The sequence below is a fragment of the Mytilus californianus genome, unplaced genomic scaffold (genome assembly GCF_021869535.1).
Source record: "Mytilus californianus isolate M0D057914Y unplaced genomic scaffold, xbMytCali1.0.p SCAF_9, whole genome shotgun sequence".
NCBI lineage: Eukaryota > Metazoa > Mollusca > Bivalvia > Mytilida > Mytilidae > Mytilus > Mytilus californianus.
In genome coordinates, this window is record NW_026262745.1 from 34,446,517 (window position 1) to 34,471,965 (window position 25,449).

Below are 25,449 nucleotides of genomic sequence, written 5' to 3' on the forward strand. Positions count from 1 at the left end.
CCACAATATTTTTTTTATAATTTTTTTTTTAATTCTGTAACTGCTGCGACACCTTCTGAATCTAAGGATATTGCAAACTTTATTTCCACATCTGTACCTAGTGCTGATATGTATAGCAACCATGACAAGCGAGAGACTCAATGGCCTTGCTTTAATGCATATTCATATCAGCACGGAAATTGTCAAAAGTGCAGTGATCGATCAGTATGCTATAACATCAGGGTGAAATTATCAACAATAGACCTTTTAGAATAACTTTGTACATTCAATGTTTGCCAATTTTCATTTATTGAAGTATTTTTATCTGGAATTGAATAATTAAACTAATCTAAAAATTCAATTTTGAGTAACCATATGACGGATGAACAAAAAGTGTGCCAATTATTGAAAACATAAGGTTTGGTGAACAATTAAGAAAACTTCTATAATGTTCAAATATGCTTCTAAAAAAAAACCGCTTTAAGCTCTGGATCCGCGCCTGCCTCCCCTTTTTATCTTGTAATCGTACTAGGAAAGATATGGGAAAAGTTAATTCATAGAATTGATCCCGTCGTCTCAACGGACGTACAGATTTGACTCTGGCCCGTGGCGGGATAAGTTCCCAGCAGTTCTCGACTGTGGTTAGATAACAAATCTTGCAATGAAAACTTGTATGTAACAATTATTTCCTGAAAAAGGTATGGAAATACGGAAAATATAAAAGTTTTGCAAATTTGTCTTTGTTATCATGAAAAACCGTGCTAAAGACCTATATTGTTATTGATTCGTTGCTGACGAATTTTTGGACTATTTATTTTTTAAATGACTGAGTAAAATACATGTTATGCATTTTTACAGGTCAATATTATGGTGAAATTAAATTCCGTTCATCAATGCAAATACCTTAAAGACTATACACAGGGCACAACTGATACATTTCCAAACGTTATAGGCACCGTAGTCGATTCCGGCTTATAAAATTTTAATCATCCGGCAATTCACGTTAATTGTTTTTATCAGGTACAACGTGTAAATGGTTAGTTTTTGAGTTTCAGTCGTTGTTTACTTTTCTAAATCGAAATTGCTGAAACCGGACCGACCGTGAAGAGGAAACCAAAATGAGCAGTGACGTACATTTATATACAGTTATTTAGATATCACCAGTCGCTACTATCAGAAGATGATATCGGACTAGTATGTTTATAACATAATATGAATAAACGGAGATGTGGGGTCTGAGACAACTATTACACAGTGTATAAGTAGTCTCAGTTGGGATATGTGTCAATGAGAAAACAACCCCCCTCTCCCCCTCCCCTTCCCCCAAAAAAAGAATAATCAAAAGACATCTCGATATGGCATGACCATAAATGTTCCTGTGCGACATATCAGAACGAGAACAATTACAGAATCTAATTTAAATTAGATTGTATTATTATATGTAAACTTTAAGATGAAAATAAAAACAGCAGAGTACATCCATGCATATTGTGACACCTATATTAAATTTCAGCAGAACAGAACGACGGACAAGGGCAACACTGTATATGTCCCGGTAACTACAGTAGTAAGTCGCGGGTGTATAAACATACAATATTTTTTAATTAAAAGAATGAATTTAAAGAGAATTAGATTCAGTGTTCAAAGATTTTTTATACTAACTTTGTATTCACTTCACCTCTGTCTTCCATTAGTCTCGGTGTTGTAAAATCAAAACATAGCAGAGTACAACTTGTCAAGGATCTTCCTTGTTTGATTAGATTTGTTACCTGGGACTAAAAAAGAAACGACCAATATTTCAATCATAAAAATAGTTTAAACTTTGTTGTCCTAAGATTAAAATTTATATGTTAACATCTACGTCCTCGTTATTGAAATGTGTTTTCGAGTCACTGATTCGAACATGCTTTGCTTCAGTGATTTTCACTTTTAACATTTTTGATACTTATGATTTTCCTGTGAAATATGTACATTAATACACAATGAAGTAAGTAACGGTATAATATGCATGTAACTGCATGTAAAAGAACAGGTGAAAAGTGTACACTTGTGAAAATTTATTCAATGGATAGAGTCAACTACATCGTAAGAAATTCATTAAATTAATGTAGATAAAGTAAAGATATGAATGGTTAATGAAGCTAAGTAAGGCGTGAAATGAAGGAAGTTATAGAAAACGCTTAATAATAATGGTCATTGTATAGAGTGTAAACCAACCTCAAGGTTAGGATAATATTCGTACACTCTATAGAAAGGTTTACGCTGTGTTCCACCTATATACATGTTCTGCCGGATATTGTGTATCACTAGAAAGTTGTGAAATGATAAAAACTTTTTTGATAAATATGTATGCGAAGATAGCTTAGTGAAAGAATAGTTTGGGCATTAAACCAAGAAAAATATTATAATTGAAATAAAGATTAACGGTTGTCTGTGGGTGAACAAATTATCATTGTGATGGAATTTGAAGCACGTGCATGAATAACAACAAACGCATATGATGCAGTACTGTGTAAGATTTGAAGTGCATGTTTATCAGTAAACAGGAGTGTGTATACAATCTTCAAAATTTTACAAAGAACCGTGTTGAAATATATAGATAAACAAGAAAACTTTTATCGGATTACTGAAGATAGGAATATTGATATTTTATGTTTTGACTGATATACAAGGTATACTTAGATTGTGATAACATTTCTGAAGGAACCGGTGATCTGATTTGATCAAGGAATAGTTACAGAAGTCGAAGATGAGTATGAGAGGACAAAATGAGCTATCAAAAGAGGAGAAAACCAGTCGTTTTGCAAACAAAAGGAAACAAAAACGGGCACAGAGACATAGATCTGATGGATTTATGGTTGGTAAAGATATCGATAGTTTGGAAGATGACGACGAAATTAAAATGGATGCTGTTAATTTTCTCATGTGGCTAAAAAATCCAAATCTTCAAAATTTAGTAAAATTAAGGAAATGCATTAAATCAAACGATGTTGACTGGATGACAGAATTTCTCCAGTTTGACGGCCTAGGGATGCTATTCCAATGCCTGAAAAACTTAGGGTCGTACAAGACCCATCATTTGTCGGATATGGTTCTGAAGTTAGAATGTATAATGTGTATTAGAGAGGTAGTAAACTCACAAAGTGGTGTAGATTGTTTATTGAAAATAAAGGAAAGAAAAGACAACATTTTTGGGCGGAGATTTGCTTCAGGTATGTTTCACGTATAAAAGAACAATAAAGTTTTTATTTTTAAACGGTGTAGATTTCGTTTAGTCGATTAAACCAGGACTATACTCATAAAAGGTTATATATACCGATAGATTTAAATAATTTTGAGGAGCATATCGATTTTTACATAAATAACTGAAATAATTGAATTATAATTAAATCACGAGTTTTAAATTCTTCCTCGACTTATTCTTTTCCTGATATTCTTAAGAACGTTATAAAAATTACTTTGATAGTCACATTTTGCGGAAATCATAGAGTGTTTTCTTTTTACACTAATTATAGTTATTGTTACAAGTGATGATGAAGTTGTTTGTACTTGTCATTGCAAGTTTTGTGAAGTATCTTTATTTTGATATTAACAGACTACAATATACAAGGATGTACAACCCTTCCTTGTCTGTAAATATGCACTATGGCTTATCTATTATCTCAATTAGTAATCAGTCTTAGTAAAAAGGAAAGTATATACACCATGTAAATTAATCATGTTAACATTATTAAAGTCTATTTTTAATCTGTCTTCTTTACAAATAGAGAGCATATAATATAAAAATTAGGAATTGTGGTATGATTGACATTGAGACAACTATTCACCAGACAAAAGGGCGAGGGTATTATAAACAACTAAGGGTCAACGTACGGTATTCAGCAATAAGTATAAGACCAACACCGTATATTCAGATATGAAAGCCCCTAACATGACAAAATGTGAACTATGCAAAAGGGAAAACCAAAAGCCTAATTTATGCTAAAACAATAAATGAACAGCAAATATGACAGACAGCAATCTATGACAAGCTCCCGCACACAGAATGTGGCGGGTTCAGTATGTTTGTTACCGCTCAAACTCTCACCTTTCCTGAGACAGGGGTAAAGCAGCACAACATAAGAGCAAATTGTAAAATTCAGTAGGAAAATGCTTGACTTGTCAGATTAGAACAAAAATATAAAAGCACCGATCTAAGATTACTCTCAATTACTGAAAGGTAGTTCAAATCCAAAGCCATTTTCAACTAATAAATAAACCACGTTTTTACCAGACTAAAATATCAATGTTGTGAAACTCTACTAAAAGATAATTCTAATTGCATGGATTGATATAAAAATAATTTTATCGAGTCCGGTGACATTTATCATAATGCTCTAAAATGCAAATATCGGTATCATAAATCATTCCTAATAAATAAGATTGTTCAGTTGTGGTCATAATAAATCAAACAGAATGTTTTCAAGGTTAATATTTTCAATGGAAATCAAAACATATGTTGCCAAGGAAGACAAAAACAAAAGTAAGCTTGACAAACTAGATTTACCGATAATTGCACCATTTATCATCTAGCTATCAGTTGGAAATTGAAATGATCGCATACACGGCATCTATATAATAGTTTTGTAGTATGACTTGCAGTTTGACTTTTATTCGAGCGTCACTGATGAGTCTTTTGTAGACGAAACACGCGTCTGGCGTACACATTTTTAATCCTGGTATCTATACTGAGTAAATTTGCAAAAGGGGAGACTTCCCTATCCCGATCCCCTGCTAAACCGCGTGATTGAATTCGATGAACATTTTTTATGCTCATATTTAATAAGCTTTTGGAATTGCTTTTCTCAAATAATGCACCATATCGTGTGGAAAAGAGAGATATTTGTCATAACACGTTGGATTTACACAAGCAAAATAAAGTTTTATCAACACATGTGAAAAACAAAGTCTTACTGCGTTTTATTTCACTTAATCATTATGCATTATTCGCTTGTATATTGCTTCGTTTATTCTGTATATTTCGTTACATAACATGTACTAGTACATTCGAAAGTGTAACTGACAATGCTTTTATCAACAGAAAGAACATCGCTTGATTATGATGGATAAGATGTCAGACAGTGAGAAATAAATTGTTTCTCAAGTTTTACATTGTGTATTACCTTGTGTTATGCACGTGTGCATCTTTACATGATTTATTTTACCTTGATATTCATGTCTTTCTTTTGTCTATCGTTATAGCCAAAATTCTGTATAAAATTGGTTTTTGCAAATCTTTCGTAGTGATATTTAAGAATAATTGGCCTATAAATTATGTAATCACATTGACTTAGAATACCCTTGATTTTTAGTGTTTGATTGATGTAAATGTAATAATTTTATCAATTTCACGTCGTAATTTATTTATCAAAGGTTATTAGGAGATGAAGGGGCAAACATTAAATTCAAATGAGGTTTTTACAAATTCTACACCGATTGATATATTGAATTTTGGTTGCTTAACGTCCAGTGGCAAATATGCATGTTTAGGACGAGTACAAACTAACAATACAAACAAAGGTATGTCCTTTAATAGGGGTCCGTGATGAAGGGCGGCAAATTTCGACTGACACTGAAAAATAAGGGTAAATCAGATAGGGTCAGAAATTTAGCTTTGCAACAGGCCACCTGCGGAGCCATCAGATAATTGTTGCAAGGGTTCTTAGAACTCTCTCTACACGAGGGTCTGACTGAACGTGGCTGCGAATTTATACACCCCGCACAACTGGACGGTCGCACCACTGTGGCAAGGGTTTTACTGCCGGTCTGAAGAAGACCAAGAGTTACCTTATTTCTATTCCCCAGTCACCCTTGGGATAAAAACCTAATTGAAAAAGGTCTTTAATGAATCAACATTTATTTTAGTTTATTTTCTTAATTGACTAACCAACTTAATGCTTTATAATTTCAGCCCTAGACACAAACAATGTAATGGTCAAGATGCAAATGTTTTATGATTTCAGCCCTAGACACAAACAATGTAATGGTCAAGGTGCAAATGTTTTATAATTTCAGCCCTAGACACAAACAATGTAATGGTCAAGATGCAAATGTTTGAACTTTTGTCAGCTTTGTGTGTTTACTCTAAAGAAGGTTTCTATCTGACTTTAGATGCTATGGAGCAATACAGGGTAATATTAATAACCACGTTTTTATTTTATTCTTAATGTTAATTTCGTATTTGAAAAGATCAGTAAGAGTTATTTGGCTATTGCCATAACTTTGTATAGTATAAAAGATGTACACATGTGCGGACTCTACCATGTCTATCATGAAATAGTTGAGCTATGTTCGAAAGTGAATACAGAAGTGGTTATGCTGACCAATATATGATATCTTATATTTTGGATTATAAAGACCTTTAAGCCTTCTTCCAAATGAGATAAGTGGCAATACACATTATTTCTTCAATTACACTGCTTTTTAGATATTGATATACAATACAGTATACCTGAACCTACGAACTTTTATTATACTAATGTTTATATAATCTTTTGGGGAGCATTAGTTTGAAAGAGAATGCGAATGAAAACCTAAGGAATATATGAACTATTGGTAGTTATGGCTGCAACATGAATTAGTCTACTTACATTCTTATGTGAATTTTTCTAGGTTTGGAGAAAGCTGCCATATAAATTCAGTCTTCTGATTAAGGAACTTCGTGCTGCCGATCTGACGTCATACAGGACAACACTAATGGCCTTGGTCAATTCTATTGTGGTATCAAATGAAGAACTTCAAGACAGACATCGTGTACGCTGTGATTTTGTATGTACGTGTAGTTTTATATTTTTTTTTCCTTTATGTCTGATTTTGTTAATTCCATGGAGCAAAATTGACTTGGATGTACAATAATTGACCTGAGGCTTATTTAAGGGGGAGCGTATGGAGCTTCATATATGGTTAGGTGATAGTCGTTTTACTTCTACTCCTTTGTTCGTCGTTCGCTTTTCCAAATCGTTTCCCATTTAACTAATAATCAAGAAACTATTAACCTTTATATCTCCCAGCTTCCTTACAGCAATGTATACTGTATTTTTAAAGTGAAACATACTGATAAGTTTGAAGAAATTGTGAACGTAAACCTTTTTCATAAACACTAAATGAACAAAAAAATGAAAGGACAAAGATACGTAATGAAATGAGGGTCTGGAGAGGGGTGTCTTATTTCTGTATTCTTTTTTTTAGGCCAATTTTTTCAATTCTTTATATCTTAGCACCCCATTATTCTCTTTTCTTAAATTTTGCCCATTTTTCTTTGTTTAATATATTTTAGCCCATTATTCTCTATTCTGTAAACCCATCCTGGTCATCATACATTAGGAGCTATATCTATGAGGCGTATGCAGAATAACCTACAGTAACTAATTCCATTGTGGTACATGAATAAAAGTCGATGATTGACATTTACCCCGCATTTATTCTTTATAATTTCACATGTTTCCGTATCCTATACTATTAAATATAACTATTGTATGATGTAATATATGTGATTATCAGGATTTAACCTGGCTAGACATATTCATATTAGTAAGAAATTTCTAACTAAACGAACACTACAAGTTCTCCTTGAAAAGACACATATATATACAATGACACGGTAAGGTATCTAGAGTCTAGATAAGTTGTGAATGTATCCAAAATAGAAAACTTTTCACAGTTGGTTCGATATGGACGTGTTTGCAGTGACGTCTGAGATTTTAATAAATGGACGTAGAAACAATTCTAAAAGATAAAGATATCATACATTGGTAATAAATAGTCTTGTTAAATTTAATGAGAATAAATGGAAAATGTGTCCATGCGACGCAGATGATGCCCCCGCTTGCATATACATAGCGTTATAAAGGGGCATAACTAGAGGACTGTAAAAGTGATGCCACCCACATTCGAACTTGACATGTGTTTTATGGTAAAAAGCATTGTATATATTTGGTTGAGGCAAACTAAATTAGAGGACGGAAACGAAAAATTCAGCATTTTTTTTTCATCTATAAAGGGGCATAACTCCAGAACGGTAAAAGTGACGCCACCAAAATTCCAACTTGATCTGTGTTATGTGGTAATAAGCATTGTGTATAAGTTTCATAACATTTGGTTGAGGCAAACAACGTACGGACGGACGGACGTGCTAACGGACAAGGGTAACACTTAATGCCCCCTCCGCCTGGGCAGGGGCATAAATATTTTAGATATTTATTACAGAAGTATGATTCAAATAGGAATTAATGAATAGAAAAAGCATTTCACAGCCAACTTTTTTAATAATATTTATAAATCAAACAAATTTTGTCTGGTGTTGTCTTATGTCATATCTTAATGCTTTTTTGTTATTTGAAGCATTTGGTGTTGATGTCAGATTTAAATGTTTCTGTTTGTTTTTATAGACCCTGGACGATTTAGAGTTTGACATATTGCATAGACACATGTCGATTGTTAAAGACTGTAGATGCCTTTTGGTTATTTTTGTCGTACGGTTGCTGTCTTGTTGAAATATACCCCACTTCTTCTTTCAATAGTCATACTTTAAGAATGTGGTGACACTTTTATTCAAAATTACCAATTGCCCTTCAAATCATTCTTTTTTTTAATTTATTTATTTAAAAGGTCCTATTGAAAAGGGTTACAGTATTGATTAAACTGTTGTAACTGGTATTGCTAAATCATTTCGTCTATTTTGAGTTGATTAAGATCCTTTAGCTCATTTGTAGTTTAAAATAAGATTAAAATGTTTCTTGTATGTTTTCTGTGTTTCTATTCTATAAACAAAACCGGATATTGTACAAGATCGAATCTAATTGCACGTTTTCATGACGTTGTTTTATAAATTTAGTCGGAAGTACAGCCACCGATATCAGAGTTTTCATTTCTTAACCTGCGACTATTCTTTGATATGGCTTTTATCTTGTATTGATTTTTATTGTACAATTTTGTTATTATACGGATAGATACTAAAAGGTGTGGATTTGGGTTCTAAAAAGTATACCATTATAGGTCAAAGTACGAGACATTTTAATCATTTTAACCACCCTCAACTTCTCCTACTAAAAACTTTGTCTTTTTATAGATATCGTATTTTATAAACATGGCATCCGAACATTTATGTATAATCACTTGTCAGTTTTTATTTGATTCATTACTCTATGTTATGGGCTAAGTATTTGTTTAACGAAAGGTACATTTTTATTATTCGATTTCACTTCTTTAACCTTATTTGACATATGTTCATAAAATTTGTATATATTACGTTGTATGACTATGAAGTGCCATTCGGTTCAAAACGAAATTTTTCACTCGTTCTCTTGAGCAACGCTTAATATTTCATTTGCATAAATTAAGGCAACGCGTAACAAGTTCCTTCGAGTACAGTGGAACAATGCATAACTCTTCGTTCCCATATGCGAGAGCAATGTGTAACTTTTCGTTCTCAAACGCTTCAAAGTACGCTAGAACGTAATGGATTAGTAAATGAGTTTTCCATCTTCTCTTTGTAACCCCATACATGTCATTACAAATTGTGACTTGGATGGAGAGTTGTCTCATTGACACTCATACCACATCTTCTTATATCTATAAACTCTGCAATAACGTCATTTAACATTAATTCATCCACCCTCAACTTCTGCTAATGCACTCATTACTTTAACTTGTTTAAGGGTCTCTTTAGTACTCCTGAAACTGTGCTATACCCTACTTTACTTTTGTTTGAAAGGCTGTGAATACTTGTTGCAATTCAAAAATATGAAGTAATAAATACGTTACATTACTGAAGAAAACATGATTTCCGTTTTTTTGTGCATTTAACACAGAGGAGAAGATTTATGTGATGTTTTAACGTGAGAAATACGTGTTGTTATAATGTGTGAAATACGTGTTGTTATAATGTGAGAAATACGTGTTGTTATAATGTGAGAAATACGTGTTGTTTTAATTTGATTTGTTTGATTAATAAAACTTTTAAGGATTCTACAGTTGTAAACTTTTCATTTCATACGGAATAAATGTGCAACATCTGTTCATCTTCTTGTAAACAGCTGTTTTCAGTTCAAAATAAACACTGATTAGAACGTTAAAAGGGCAAAGAAAAGACTGAAACTACTGAGGATATAGTTTAGTATTTTGTTAAATTTTAGCAGTAATGTATTTGACATTGCATCTATTTGCGATTTCAGCGGACCCAGTTTATTGTACGATCATAGATGTTTGCAAATCTAAATTCATTTGTCCGCAGTGAAATATTTTTAAGAAAAGTACATTGATATATATATATATCCTGTCTAGACGTTCTAACAATAGTAACGTGAACGAAATCAAATATACCTTCCTTTAATCACATTATATTCGGGATGAAATTTATGAGCTAATGAATATATACAGACTCAAAACCGAAATTTAAACTCAAACAAACACACAAAACCACTCAGAGTAATACCGATCTCTTCCCTCGGAACATGCAAATAAATCTGATTCGATCAAATCTTGACGAGATCAAATCCTGCAATAATTGTTTTTATTGATGATAAAATGTAAAATGTACAGCAATAACTTTTGAAAAATTTATTTTACAGCTCTAGGAATTCTTGATATTTTAATACTTTTACGACAAGATGTTGATCCAATCTTAGCCGTGCAGTGTGACGTGTTTGAAGAGGAATTAGCCGCTGACAACGAGGCTCTAGAAGACCTTAGAGAACAAAGTACAGTTAACATTCAGGATCCCAAAGCACTTTTTGATGCCATAGACAAAAAGGTGCAAATATTTTACTTAATATTTCAAATTGGGCTATATTGGTTAAAAACATTAATATGCATATAACATAAAGATATATAGCAATCTTATTTTAGAACGTACGACTATAATTTCAATTCGATTCAAACCAAAAAATAAAAGATATTTTTTTTGCAGATAACTCCTAGATCTTGTAAAAATAGAAAGTAAATATTGCACGTTAATTGTAATGGAAAACGAGAGTTGAGGAATACGCACAGTAAACATAAATTGATATAAAGTCGAAAAACTTCTACGAAAATTTTAAAAATTCGTTTGGACTTTATTATTACAGGTTTCTCATACACCCCTGTCTTACTCATTGCTGAGTATACTGTATAGTCTGTTTCAAATTGATCCACATCACAGTAACAGGTAAAGTCTGTTTCAAACTTATATTAAACTTTTGCAATATTACAAACAGGATAATCTTTGACGACATCAATAAGTTACAACTTATTTTAGATACTAAAGAATACTTTTATTAACTAAATAAACTTTCTATTTTGAAATTCACAAAATGTTTAATTGAGTCAATTAAAGATATGCTTTATGATTTTAGTTTATTTATTTTAGAATAGTTTCAGAAAAGAGTAGGATTTATTCAGGAAAACAAACTTCATTGAATAACACAATTAGTCTAGCTGTGTTGTCATAGTCATATTGTTTTAAACCCGAGATCTGCTTTCATTCGGAAAGTTACGGGGTGAAAATATGGTTTTCGATTTTAATTGTTTTATTTTTATAGATTACTCCCCATAATAAGAGATTATCTCCTTCTATACATTGCCATACCAATAATATGAGAGTATTGTATTTTAATATTTGCGGGTATCAATAAAAGATTTTATGGTCGCAAATTGAGAGCGATGCGTAAGCGTACGTAGACAGCAAACATTTATTTCCAACAATGAAAGTTAAATAATTAAATGCAATGCAGTTATCTCAATTCTTACACAATTGAAAGAACAGTTAAATCATAACTTTAAAATCAGTTACATAACGTCTCCGCTTGTGCGCACTATTTTAAACCATTCATCTTGTAATTAATGCTTTGGATTTGGTTGTTTAACCCAAACAAAATGAACATTCTGCATAGTGCTGCATTAGAATAATAAGTTTATAATTTAACTGAATTTCATTTCAATACTAGCTTCCATTTTTTAAAACATTTTATGTTTTTTATTTTAAAATGTAGTGAAGCCACATGGACATTGGTAGAAAAACTTACGCAACAAGCAGTAAGTTTAGACTCAACAGAACCTCACCTCAAAAGAGGATTATCAATAAAGACACTCCGACGAGAGGATAAAGAAGTTCAAACTGATGATGACCTTCCACGCATGCGAATGTCATTAGCTAGGGGAAACAAGCTCTCAACAGAAGCAATACAAGCCGTTTCATCAGCATATTCACAAGCAACAGCGGATCTACCAACTAAAGAATATAAGGGTTCTTCTGCTGCATTGCCTGTTGCTGCTGGACCAATTGTTGTGCCACCCCCACCACCTCCTCCGCCGCCACCACCAGGCGGTGTTCCGCCACCTCCGCCTCCGCCTGGCGGTGTTCCGGCTCCTCCACCTCCGCCTGGTGGAGTTCCTGCACCGCCGCCACCACCAGGAATGGGAGGTCCTCCACCTCCGCCTGGTGTACCAGGGACACTGAAGCCACCAAGTCCTCCTCCACCAGCAATCTCAACACCCGATCCAAATTGTAAAATGAAGATCTTCAACTGGAACAAACTACCTCCTGCTTCTTTTAAAAGTAAATATGGATATTACACCTTTCAAATCAACAATATAATCAAAATATTGATCTTTTAAGTATTTTTTTGTTGTAACGAGTACCTATAACGTTCTGATAAGATGATTCTGATTTTATGCTCGTAATTTATAGTTTAGAACGAAAACAAATGTGATAGTTTAAGATACTTCGAAATGATTGTGCAATTATATTAGATATTTTAAATTAAAAAACTTACATTTAACCTATTTCAACAACAGTTTTTAACTATCATTAGTTGATGCGTTATAATCAAACTTAAAGTAATATGCCAAGACCAGTTAGCCTTTGTAATTTTGGTCATATTATATAAACACCATACATTAGGTTTGTATATTTTCAATAACGAATAGTACATGTACATCGTGCAATTTTTATACTGACATCTAATTATACTCACAGAAACCAGCGTCTGGGCAGATGTCCTTGGTATGGATGACAAGGTGGACGTAGAATATAAGAAGTTAGAGGAATGGTTTTCACAAAAGCAAACGACGCCAGCTGCTCTTCTGAAACCAGAAAATAATAAAGCACAATTAGCAAGAAAGCATTCCACTTCACATGAGGTATGATATTGACAGAAGCAAACGTTCTGAATAAAAGGTTGCAAAAACAGTTTCTTATCATGCTTTTATAAATGTAATTAAGAAATGCTCTGAAACAAGCAAGTTTATGAGCACTGATGTACTGCTTGTTTTTAGCAAATACATATGTCATTAATATTAATTCAGTTGCTAAATATACATTTCGTTCGACATGCGTTGAGTACTTTAATCCATTTTTTAAACTTTAAGTTCGTTATTAACATGCATGAAATATTCGCCACTGAACGTTAAGCAACCAACAATAAATCATTAATGATTAAGATTTAAGCTGTTAGCGTTCTTTAAGTTAAAAACAAATGCGTCGAAAACTGGAAACTTGCTAAGTTTGATAATGAACAACAGCCACTTGGTCTACATTATTAATGATATATTGCTGGTACATCAGGGTTCAATGTGTCAAGTAGTCAAGTACGACATGATTTCTTTAATATATTAATCATTTTGAGGAGAAAATATGAGCGTACTGTATAACAAAACTTCTCAAATTTGAAGAATTAAATGGACTTTTTTTTCACTCTAGTTATTATTGTGGTTTATATTAGATTTATTTTAAGTCAGTTCCTTTGTGTAAACGTCCGCAGTATGACGAATTTGTTTAAAGGAAAAATATCATCAAGGTAACGGTAAGTGCTATTTAATTTTTAAATAATATGGAATTTAGACGCTCATTCATAACAATACAGGACCAAGTCCGCTATTTAAGAGACACATTCATTACCCATAGCTGCAAGCAGTCGATAAACTTTATTGCCGAAACGTTCACCATTTGAGTTGTTTCATCTTTTTCTTGTCGTGGCCTTTCATAGCTGACTATACCGTATGAGTTTTGCTCATTGTTGAAGGGTGTGCGATGGTCTATAATTTCGTACATCCACGTCATTTGAACTCTGGTTGATAGTTGTCTTATTGTCAATCATAACACATCTTCTCATCTTAAATAGATATTGTGAGAGAGTTGAAAAGTTTGCATTTAACATATATGTTTTGTTTATAGATTTCCTTACTAGATGCAAAGAAAAGCATGAATGTAAATATATTCCTAAAACAATTCCGTAAACCACCAGATGTGATAATACAATTAATAAAAGAAGGAGATCCTAGATCAGTTGGCGTTGAAAAGCTTAAAAGTTTGAATAAACTTCTTCCTTCATCTGATGAGGTAAGGCGGGATTCGTTATTTTGTTAGTCTATAAAGAGTAAGAGATTTTTTTATGTGCTAAGCTAGAAATGACAATTCATCTCAAGATATTGATTTGAAAAATAGAGGCGGTCGATACCAAGGGGACATTCAAATGCATATATCGGAAAAGAAACTGACAACGCAATGGCAAATACGAAAGACGACAAAAGACAAACAAGTACAAAATACTACATAAAAACTAAAAACCGAGCAACACGAACCCCACCAAAAAATATGGGTGATCTCCGGAAGGGTAAGGAATAAGTTCATGTCAACACTAAGGGTGGTTATCAGATTACAGTAACGCTCTTTCTTAATTGGAATACTGTAAATACAGAAACTTTTCTTAATTGGAATACTGTAAATACAGAAACTTTTCTTAATTGGAATACTGTAAATACAGAAACTTTTCTGAATTGGAATACTGTAAATACAGAAACTATTGCGAGGTTTTTGTTAATGCGAATAATACGACTGAATTAGTATCGCAAAAATACTCGCATTCTGATATCAGATACACATTGCTGTATGCAGATTTTCCTGAAATCGCAATTATTTATCTCGCATTTTAGTCCATTTTTCAAAATCTCTAATAATAGATCTATGCAATAATTTTTGAATTTACAATACCTTTCACCAATAGTATGGTAATATTCTTTTTAATCTTTTCTGAATTTGTAATGAAAATTGCTTTATTATTTCTTTAATTTTGATTATTTGAATTGCAATATCTCTTACAGGTAGACACATTTACACAGTTTGAAGGTGACAAAGAGAGACTTGGTGATGCTGAAAAGTTTTTCATGGAACTAATTAAACTTTCAGAATATGAATTACGGATTGAAGCAATAATTTTGAAAGGAGAATTTAATTCCTTAATTGGATCAATAAGACCAAATATTCAAATTCTGAATCAAGTTTGTAGAAAGCTTTATGACAATCATTCAATCAAATCATTTTTTCGTTATATACTTCATGCTGGAAACTTCATAAACAAGGTAAGTTTTTCGAATCTACAACTGAATTGCTGCTTTCGAAGCCAATGAATATTTTCATATTTATCTTCCTATGTTTTGGTCTGATACATCCTTGGCTTTCAAATGATTGGGTTTGAGCGTTCCTGAAGAAGGTAAACCCAAAAATCCGCATCGGTCGCACGAAATTAATAAAGTGTTATTTTTTTATTAGTTGATACTTGACATAACTTTTTCACATCGAACAAATCTTACGAAAAGATGTCCTAATCTCATACTTATATAAAATATCAATTATAAATAAAGGCAACAGTAGTATACCGGTGTTCAAAAGTCATAAATCGATTTAGAGAAAACAAATCCGGGTTACAAACCAAAATCGAGGGAAAGACTTCAACTATAAGAGGAAAACAAAGAAACAACAGGAACACCGAAGTGCAACAAAAACAAACGCCAACACACATAGAAACGAACTATTTGATAACAACTGCCATATTCCTGACTTGGTATAGGACATTTTAAGAAAAAATGGTGGGTTGAACCTGGTTTAATGGTATGCCAAACCTCCCGTTTTATGACAATGTTAAAAAATATCGCTAAAAGACTACGTGACAGAAATACAGCACAAATATTCATAACAGAGAAACGCAGAAACAAATAATATAATAGTCGACACAACATACAAACCACAGAACAACAACGAACATATTCTCAATCAACGAAAAACACCACAGGATATCAAAAACAGTGACGCGCTTACGTAACTAACATGCAATCTGGAACTTTATACAATTATTTTCACAATATTGGTCCAAACAATTTTCATGAAAATAATAGGATTGAAAGGCAATTTTATAATTATTTTGACTACAAACGATAAGACATAACAAATTATCCAACCTAAATCATAACAGAAACAACAAAATAAATTCATTAATGTTGGATGTACAAAACACAGAGACACGCCGCACAGCAATGTAAATTCACATTAAGTATAACAGTCATATTCGGGAATATGACAATGATGGTATTGTAGGGCAATTTTATAATTATTTGGACAACAAACGATACGACATAACACATTATTCAACCGAAACCATAACAAAAACATCAAAAAATAAAAACTTGAATGTTGGATGTACAAAATACCGAGACACGTCGTATAGCAATGTAAATTCACTCTCGGTATAACAGTCATATTCGGGATTAGGTCACGTTCGGTTCTTAGCAGACAGACGACATAGATGTTTAACCACAATCTAAGTCGTGGTAAAAATGTCATTAGTTAGTTTAGACACAGACACATCGTATAGATCAACCAATTCGTGATGGTGTCCATAAAATTTACAGAGTGTCATTTATAATCTTTCCTCCTCATAACTCTGTTGGAGCAGTTTCTGCGTAAGGAGCACACTCCTGTATATGAAGTCAGTATAGTGTGAACATGCACGAGCATAACGTATCAATTGAGATATGTACACACCATACGACGGAGCAGAGAGTATGTTACTGCTGAGAAATGGGAAATTGATAATTGGGAAGTTGAAATCATCCCGTTTGTCATAGATTTTAGTGTGAAGTCGTCCATCTGTGTCAATATATAGGAAAAGATCAAGGTATGCAAGCAGTCCTTATTGTATCAGTAGTATCCTGAATTTCAAGTTCACTGGGGTGTATGAGATGCAAGTACTGACTGAAATATGGGTTATTCAGTGATTAGGACATCATCAATATATCTGAAATTAGAATTAAAGAACTTTGCAAGGTGCTTTTTCTTTTTGTCGTTAAGAAGGTTTTGAATGAATTCTGCTTCATACGAGTACAAAAACAAATCGGCCAGAAGGGGTGCACAATTAGTACCTATTGGAATACGACTGTCTGTTGAAATATCAATCCTCCAAACTCAACAAATATATTGTCGATTAAAAAGTCCAGCATTTTGATAATTTCATCTTCACTCATACAGTATATAAATAATAGCCTTAATATTTTCGACAACTTTTGTTTTATTTCAAATTATGATATATCTTATAGGAATACGAAATTTAACTGATAAATAAAAAGAAAAAAGAAAGTAATATCTTAGCTTTAAAGGGGGGATAAAAATACTAGTAATATATTTTCAAATTCAAAGAATACTTTGATTTGAACGATTAAGTAAATAAATTATCTAACGTTTGAATTAAATCGCACTTTCAGTTAACAAAATATTTATCCTTCTGGCGCTATCATTTTATTAAATGTTCGATAACTAGATAGATATAGATTCTACCACTGCATCGAGTGTGATACGATATTTATCCACTCGAGACAGTTAAATTTTCAAATTTAAAACGCGAGGCTTGCCGAGCGTTTTAAATATTTAAAATTTAACTGTCGAGAGTGGATAAATATCGTATTACACGAGATTTGGTGGTAGAATCTGTTTCTCTAATGATTTTCAAACAATACGCAGGCAAACTTATTCCTTCTTTGGGACTGATCTGCAAAAAGATGTGTTCTTTCTATGTGACGTCATCAGGCATGGTCGCCTTTTTTCATGCCGTCACAATAGGAAATTCAGAGGAAAACAAGAAATTTCGACGTCATAATCGGATTTTAACCAATGAAGAACTGAGATCAAACGAACCACACGTTGATTAAATTTTTTTATACAATGGGTGCAGAAAGGGATAAATTGACGAAGAATTAGAGAATACTGTTTATCTCACTTTTTGATAAAAGGCAACAGTAATATACCGATTTCAATATCTAAAATACAAATAAATATAAACAAACTGAATGAATCGCATGATCTCCGAACGGATCGAGTCCAGATGCATCGACTAATGTAATAACAAACGGAGACGATTTTATTTACATTCATTTGTTTTGCACGGTTTAATTTTTTATCGTAAGGGCTGTAAGGAAGACTTTTTATTAAACTTTCCTGTGCCTCCAGTAATATTGTGCATGCATCTATGAATTATATATAATTTTGTATACTTTTTCAACGTTACCGTGTACTGCATAGACTCACTATTTTGTTTATCACTTTTTTTTAAATGTAGTTTAAACTAAGTAAGTCTAATGTTGTTGGATACTTGTTTCATAGTTCAATAAAAGCAGACAACACCGTGGTCAAAAAGAAAAAAACAACGAAAAGACGAACAACAATAACAAAACTTAAAAAAACACTTAAGATTGATCAACACGCTCCCAAAATAAACAGGGGGTGAACTTAGATGGTCGAGTTTGATAAGTAGTTTCTGTGCCACAAGTGGCCCCCGTCGTATTGCTCCTACAAGTATAAATCCATAGACTATCCCTTTCGAGAAAAAGAAGATGGGATTGGGGTTTCGACAAGTGGTACATATCCATGGTCATCTATGACAAAGATATTCCGTCACATAACCAAATCATGAATTGTCAATATATTTCAACTTTTATTTCAATTCAGACAGACTTTTACACAAAGAGTTTCTTCAAAACATTTATTTCTCAAAGGGTTAAGTTTAGATTTAGTTATTAGTTGTAATAATTTCGAAATGTTTGCCATCTTACTTATTAGACAATATGAGATATTTTGTCATTTATGTTGTAGAAAAATAATTGTGGAAATGCAGTAGGTTTTAGAATTAGCTCATTGAAAAAGCTTGTAAACACTAAATCTAATGTTCCTAGAATGACATTATTACATCATCTTGTTGAAGAAACTGAGAAGAAAAATAGGGATACTTTAGGTTTTGTTGACGATTTACTGGACCTACTCCAGAAAGCTGCCAGGTAAATTTAATCAACTCAATTTTGAGAAAACTTATCTGAACATTGTATAAAAAATAAGTTGAAGCTAGTACACGCAAGTCAATCATACAGAAACTAACTGATAAATGAAACGTCCAAAATTCATAAAACCTAGAGCCAAAGAACAACTCTGATAGAAAATTCAGCCAAAAGTGCTATCGGATTTCCGCAAGAATGTGTAGATAATAAGCTCAATTACGAGAATAGTCTGTTTAAAAAAAGCCATTGATATTTGTTAAGCACATAATGTACGATTGGAGTGGACAGTTGCGAGTACGTTTTAGAATGTACAGCTTTTTCTGATTTATCAGTACAGTTCAGACTCGGCTTTGTGCGACCTAGAGTCTGCCGAATCAACAGAGAGAGAAGATAACAATTCAAATGAAACCAGACAACACCACTGACATAAAGTAAAACCACAAAAATACATGTACCAAGACATAAACAGTTTAAAAAAAAAACCTCGAAGAGACCCACACGTAGCCTCTGGCTGTTGACAGTCCTATTGAAATAAATAATCAAATTCGTCGAATATGCGCTACAATTATAGAGAACAGCTTACGGAACATTTTTTAAAAACTAAATCCAAACTATTTGAATTTGACATGTATAATCACTATTGTTGTCGTAACAAACAAAAAAAAACGAATGTTTATTATATTATATTTCATATGCTAATTCTACACCCTAGATATTTTGGTTTTAGTATTGTTAACGTTTATCACTTTTATTCATACGTATTTGTACATTTATTATTTTCAGATTTACATTAGCACAAACCGTTACAGAATTTAATCAACTTAAGAAGCACGTTCAAAGCATAAAAAGTAAAGTAGATAAGGTAGAAGATGAAGAAGTGAAAGGACAGTTTGCAGATTTTATGGATGTAAGTTAGGATATTTTCTTTAATTTGAAAGAATAGTTTGTCTCTAACTACTAGTATAAAAGGTTACATTTTTTAATATTTTCTGTTTTTTTTCTGATATAAAATGAACTTCGTTCAAAAGACCTTGCAATTATTATATCGATTTCTTTCTACAACAAAATACATATAATATACCAAATGCAGTAAGTTTGGAATTTATATCCTTTTTTCTATTAATAGGAAGCTATGAATGATTTGGAAGACGTAGAAGAGGGAATAAGTCGTGTTAAAGCATTATCTACTAAGATGGCCGAACACTTCTGTGAAAATGAAAGATCATTTAGTTTGGATGAATTTTTAGATACGTTCAAAGAATTCACTGAAAACATTAAGACCTGCCAACAAGTAAGAATTATTAACGTCAACTTTAGGTTAAGCATTTTATATTAGTCAGTCTTTTCTAGCCAGATGTTGCTAAAAAAGTCTTTTTTGTATCTTTCGTTGTAAAAATACATCATAGACAGTCGGAAGGAACAAACATACAGAAGACACATAAACAATGTTGGCTGATTTATTTATCATAAATCGCTGTTTAGAACTTGACTACTTTCATAGGAAGTGCATGTCATGTCTTCAATATACACTATAGTTTCTCCAATGACATATAGACACAGTTGTTGGCAAATTCAATTTGTGGCATGATTGCCTTTGCACACTTCGAACTGCAATTGATGTATTCTTTTATCGTCGCATACAGTGAAACATAGAGGTACATTAAAAGAACATTTTAAATGAAAGACGCTATGAATAGTGAGGAGACACCAATAGGGCAAATCAAAAATCACAAATTAAGTCGAAGAAAAGCAGGTAACACCATGGTCAAAAGAGAAACAAGGAAAAGACAAGTTCTAGACCACAAACCTTAATGATATAGCAGTCTTTATGCCCACTATAATCCGAGGTTGAAGCCAGAAGCTCCGGAAGGATAAGATAGTTCCTGCTCTACTACTGTCGTGTTGGTAATAGCAAGTAAAAAGTGGGTGATAAGTCGTATTTGGTGATCTCACAATTTAGTTTGAAGGGGACGGAATTGTGGCCAAAGAAAATGGGGGGGGGGGGGGGGGGTCCGTTGTCATCTATGATACACATATTCCATAACGGTCAACCAAATCCTGATGGTATCCATATAACGTTCGAATGGATGACTTCAGTTTTACCATAAGAAACTCTTGGTTAAAAAGTTTCTATATAAACAGTAACCCTCTATCAAGAAAAACATCATTGGTAACGCAAACATTGAAAGCGCATCAACTTGAAGGTAATGCTTCATATGGAGGCGCTGCTGGAATGTTACTACACCGATAAAGAAAGTTCACGATCGAAAATTTTAATCATTTTTTTTGTCGGAAAATTTAGTTCTCGACATACCTTCATTGCAAAATTCTAGATTTTAACCAAGATATGAAACAGACTTTACTGTTTTTGTGGTCTCCACTATTTCAAGTTCAATGAGATAGATGCATTCATTCAAAGACGAATCCATAATTAAAATTGTTTGAACACAGGACGTTCAAAAAAAATTAGTCACTGGGATGTTTTATTTGTTTTGCATTGAATCCTTAGAATACATCTACATATTACTGATTTTGTTATACTACATTTATATTTAACTGATATTGTTATACTAAATCTATAGATGTTAATTAACTGACATCGCTATCCTACATTTATATTTAATTGATTTTGTTAATCTAAATTTGAATTTAAGTGCATGATTATCAAAATTCAAAAGATTTACATGACAATACAAAAAAAGTCATATTGACAAAGATAAATTACAAATTGTGTTATCTTTCTTTCAGCCGTTGTCAAACATTTGTATGGTGTACTGTTATATATTTCAGACCTGTTTTAAAAATTAGCTTTGCGAAAAAAAAGCAATTAATGACAACAATAATATCGAAATGTAAAATTAGGCTAATTCTTTATGTATAATCATTAATGTATACCACACATGTAATGCATATTATTGCTTAAAGGAATTGACAACACAGAAAGAACAACAAGAATCAGCAGAGAAAAGACGGAAAGCACAGGAAGAAATATTTAGCAAACGGAGAAGTAAGTTAACTTACTAAAATAAAGAAAGTAATATCAATGCATTTGTACTTTCTAGAGGAATACAAACGGATGCAGAAATATTGAACAGATTTTACAATGGCATCAAATTTATTTGATAGTAAATCAAGAACACGTGTGAACTCTAAGTTAATGACAAACTAAATTAGATAACTTTAATTATTGAAAGTTGGAGCCAATTGTCTCAAGAACATAAACTGATGGTTGATTCTTATCACATACTCACTAACTAAATAAAGTGTCAGTAGGCATGGTCCAATAAAATAGCTAATTGTGTATATAAAACCCAAACTCAAACAATATTTTGAATAAATGACTTAAGCGTGGCATTACGACAGAACATTTATCGAAGACCAACATGTAGCTTAAAAATGAATCGAAATACCTATTTCTCACATTTTACAACAATGGTAATATAAATGATGTGTACAATTTCTGTACTTAATACGATAAATATTGGTATTTGCAAAGCCAAATTGCTATAACAAATATTTTTGTATTTCAGGTGGTAATTATTTACATCCCAGTAAATCTGAGGATAAGAAGATTGTTGATAGCATTGTTAATGAAATAAAACAAGGAAAAGTTCTTCGTCGTCTCTCCTTAAGGAAGAAGGAACCTACTCCGCTCAAATTAAATATACATCGCGAAGTCAGTCATTTGTAGTTATAGATTATAGAAGATTCAGTAGCAATAACGCCATTTCATTTAACCAAACGATAATTATATTTTGTGATATGCAATTTTAAACTACAGTTTTTTTTTATAACTGACAGTGTTCAAATAAATTTTCTTGCCAAACTTCATTTATCAGTTATATTTGGGTCGTTGCTGAATAAAATGTTATTATGAATCTTTTATATATATATATGTTATTATATTTATAAAACATGTGGTGTGGACATGGATTAAAAACAGTAGAATAACGTTATTTATACAGTATTATATACGAATGAGGATGTATAAAGCTATAAGTATATTAAACATTGATACAATGTACATTATATACTTCCAATGAATCGGTATCGATGCATGGAGGTATCAGTCTCGGAAGATACCATCCATCTAGTTGTCAGAGCAGTGGTAAAAACTGTGAATGTACATCACCACCTCGTTAAGTTATTCAATTGTTCTAAATAAAGGATGCAAGGCCCTCGGGCAATGTTGATTTAATATGGAATATTGCATGTTATGTTGCTATGCTTTCAAACGACATGTATTTTTGTTTTACTTTCCATATGTTGGACTCATGAAGTTTACTCAAGAAACACGCGATGTGCACACAGCAAAAATAAAAATCTTTCTAAGAGCAGCATAATATCCTGACCAACAAGATGTTAGGAATAGTTGCACGAAAAGGAAAAATAAATGTGCATGCAGCATTGTCTTAAACATTAACAGTTTTCCATGAAATGATTAAACAATAAACATTCGTGCACAAAACATTTCTACCCCAAAAGTTCATTCCTAATGAAAGTGAAGAAATGCGCATCGAACGCACCAAACAGCATACACTTGTATCTGAATGTTCTTTGCGTACACCTATATTTGAATGTACTTAGCGTACACTTATCATGATTTGAATGTCCTATTTATTAATCTTAGCATTCGGGTGTTTCACTCTAATATTATCAGCCAATTGTATTCAATTGAACAGAATTTTTATTGTAACAACACCTCATACTTCTTATTGCATTACGATTATATCTGTTCAGTGATTGTTATGAGATAATCATTTTCAAATCTGCAATAAACTCACTGTTTATCAAAGTTCTAGTGTTTAGTCGGTTGTTTTACAATGAAATGGTTATGAGACTGGATGATAAGAAATTAAAAAAAAAAACATACCAGGATTATAATTTAGGGAGCTAGACGTGCGTTTCGTGTACATCACACTCATCAGTGTTTATTGCTCCATTCTACGGTTGCAATGAGGAATTGGTTGACGATAACAGTGCATCAGCATATAATCTAGCAAGGAACAAGTTTACTCAGTCATATACGTGTTCATCGGACGTTATCACCAGTTTTACTATATGACGTGTTGGTGTATTTGGTTTGAAATAACATACTTAGTCATAGAATGTATGCCTACCCTGCCTAAACAAATTGTCATATTTCGGTTTGGGGTTTATTGGGATTCCAAATATTTTCCTTTCCATGTTTTTTCTATTTTGACCTTTATACTAAATAAATGCAATAGTAGTATAGCGCTATTCAAAATTCATAAATCAATTGAGAAAAAAACAAATCCGGGTTTCAAACTAAAACTGAGGGAAGCACATCAGATATAAGAGGAGAACAACGACACAACAGAAACTCAACACTAAAATGCAACACACACAGAAACGAACTATAATATAACAATGGCAATGAGAAAATATTGATCCAAAAAGATATGAGGGTAGGAAAGTCTATCTTAATTTATTAAACGTAGTTTTATATGTATGAGTTGAATGTGAAATTATTGGCATCATAATTACATCAAAACAGTAAAGATTAATTTGTTGGAAGACTCTCAACTTCTCTTCTACTATTATGATCAATCTACAGAGCTATTTAAATCTAAGTCAAGATTATTCTTATTCATAAATGCGACTTAAAGTTATACAACATCAATACAAATAAATAGAAAGGAATTAGGACCAATTAGAATAACATCAAACTTAAATACAAAATTAACTATATAATATGGATAATAAATATCATGTATTCACATAAGTTGCCTGTTGGAAAATGGCCACCAAAACATATCACATCGTTAGTAATCGCAAACGTCATACAAACTAAACGTTGATTTGCGGAAAGATATTGACTTGTATATAATTTAATTTTTGAAAGTTCTACAAATTCAAAATAATAAAAAAATAAGATGAAAACGCAAACTCCTTAAAAATAACAATATTAGACTGTAAATGGGGACTTGTATAGAATAGAATAAAAATACCACGCTTCAAGAAACCGCATACTCCAAAAAAAGTTCATGTACAATGGCTTCTTTTGAAAACTAGGGGCTCTATAGAGCCTGTGTCGCTCACCTGCATCTTCAACAATGGCCACATTTTATTAAAAGTTAGCAATAAAGGGGAATAAATCTATTAAGAGTTATCTGACATTTTCAGTCATGTTGGCATATTTGTAGATCTTATCCTGCAGACAATTTGTTCTGTTTAAAGTTTCTATTTATCTGTTATATTTTCAAGATGATATGCAAAAAACGTTAAAAATTATCATTAAAGGGCAATAAATCCAATAATGAGTCGACTGAATATTTCGACCATTATGGCTTATTTGTGGTTCTTGTCTTTCTGATCATGTGTGTTATTTAAAGTTGC

The 25,449-nt window shown here is 32.3% G+C and overlaps 1 protein-coding gene across 1 annotated transcript; it reads left to right on the forward strand.

Annotated features, from left to right (window-relative positions):
- The first annotated feature begins 1,921 nt into the window (after nt 1-1,921).
- On the forward strand, nt 1,922-23,884 carry LOC127714131 (inverted formin-2-like). The gene is made up of 14 exons (XM_052220105.1): nt 1,922-3,191; nt 6,034-6,149; nt 6,631-6,790; nt 10,587-10,768; nt 11,082-11,161; nt 11,985-12,550; nt 12,971-13,134; nt 14,168-14,332; nt 15,094-15,351; nt 18,911-19,092; nt 19,873-19,996; nt 20,216-20,380; nt 22,015-22,096; nt 22,620-23,884. Exons 1-14 carry the CDS (start codon nt 2,729-2,731, stop codon nt 22,778-22,780), a joined length of 2,868 nt encoding a protein of 955 aa, XP_052076065.1. The 5' UTR covers nt 1,922-2,728; the 3' UTR covers nt 22,781-23,884.
- The last annotated feature ends 1,565 nt before the right edge of the window (nt 23,885-25,449 follow it).

Excerpts from the sequence above, each read along its gene's own strand:
- LOC127714131 (XM_052220105.1), top strand. The coding sequence starts at position 2,729 with ATGAGTATGAGAGGACAAAATGAGCTATCAAAAGAGGAGAAAACCAGT. Across the intron at positions 6,791-10,586 it reads TGTACGCTGTGATTTTGTAT|CTCTAGGAATTCTTGATATT; the intron begins GTACGTGTAGTT and ends TTTATTTTACAG. Across the intron at positions 22,097-22,619 it reads AATATTTAGCAAACGGAGAA|GTGGTAATTATTTACATCCC; the intron begins GTAAGTTAACTT and ends TTTGTATTTCAG.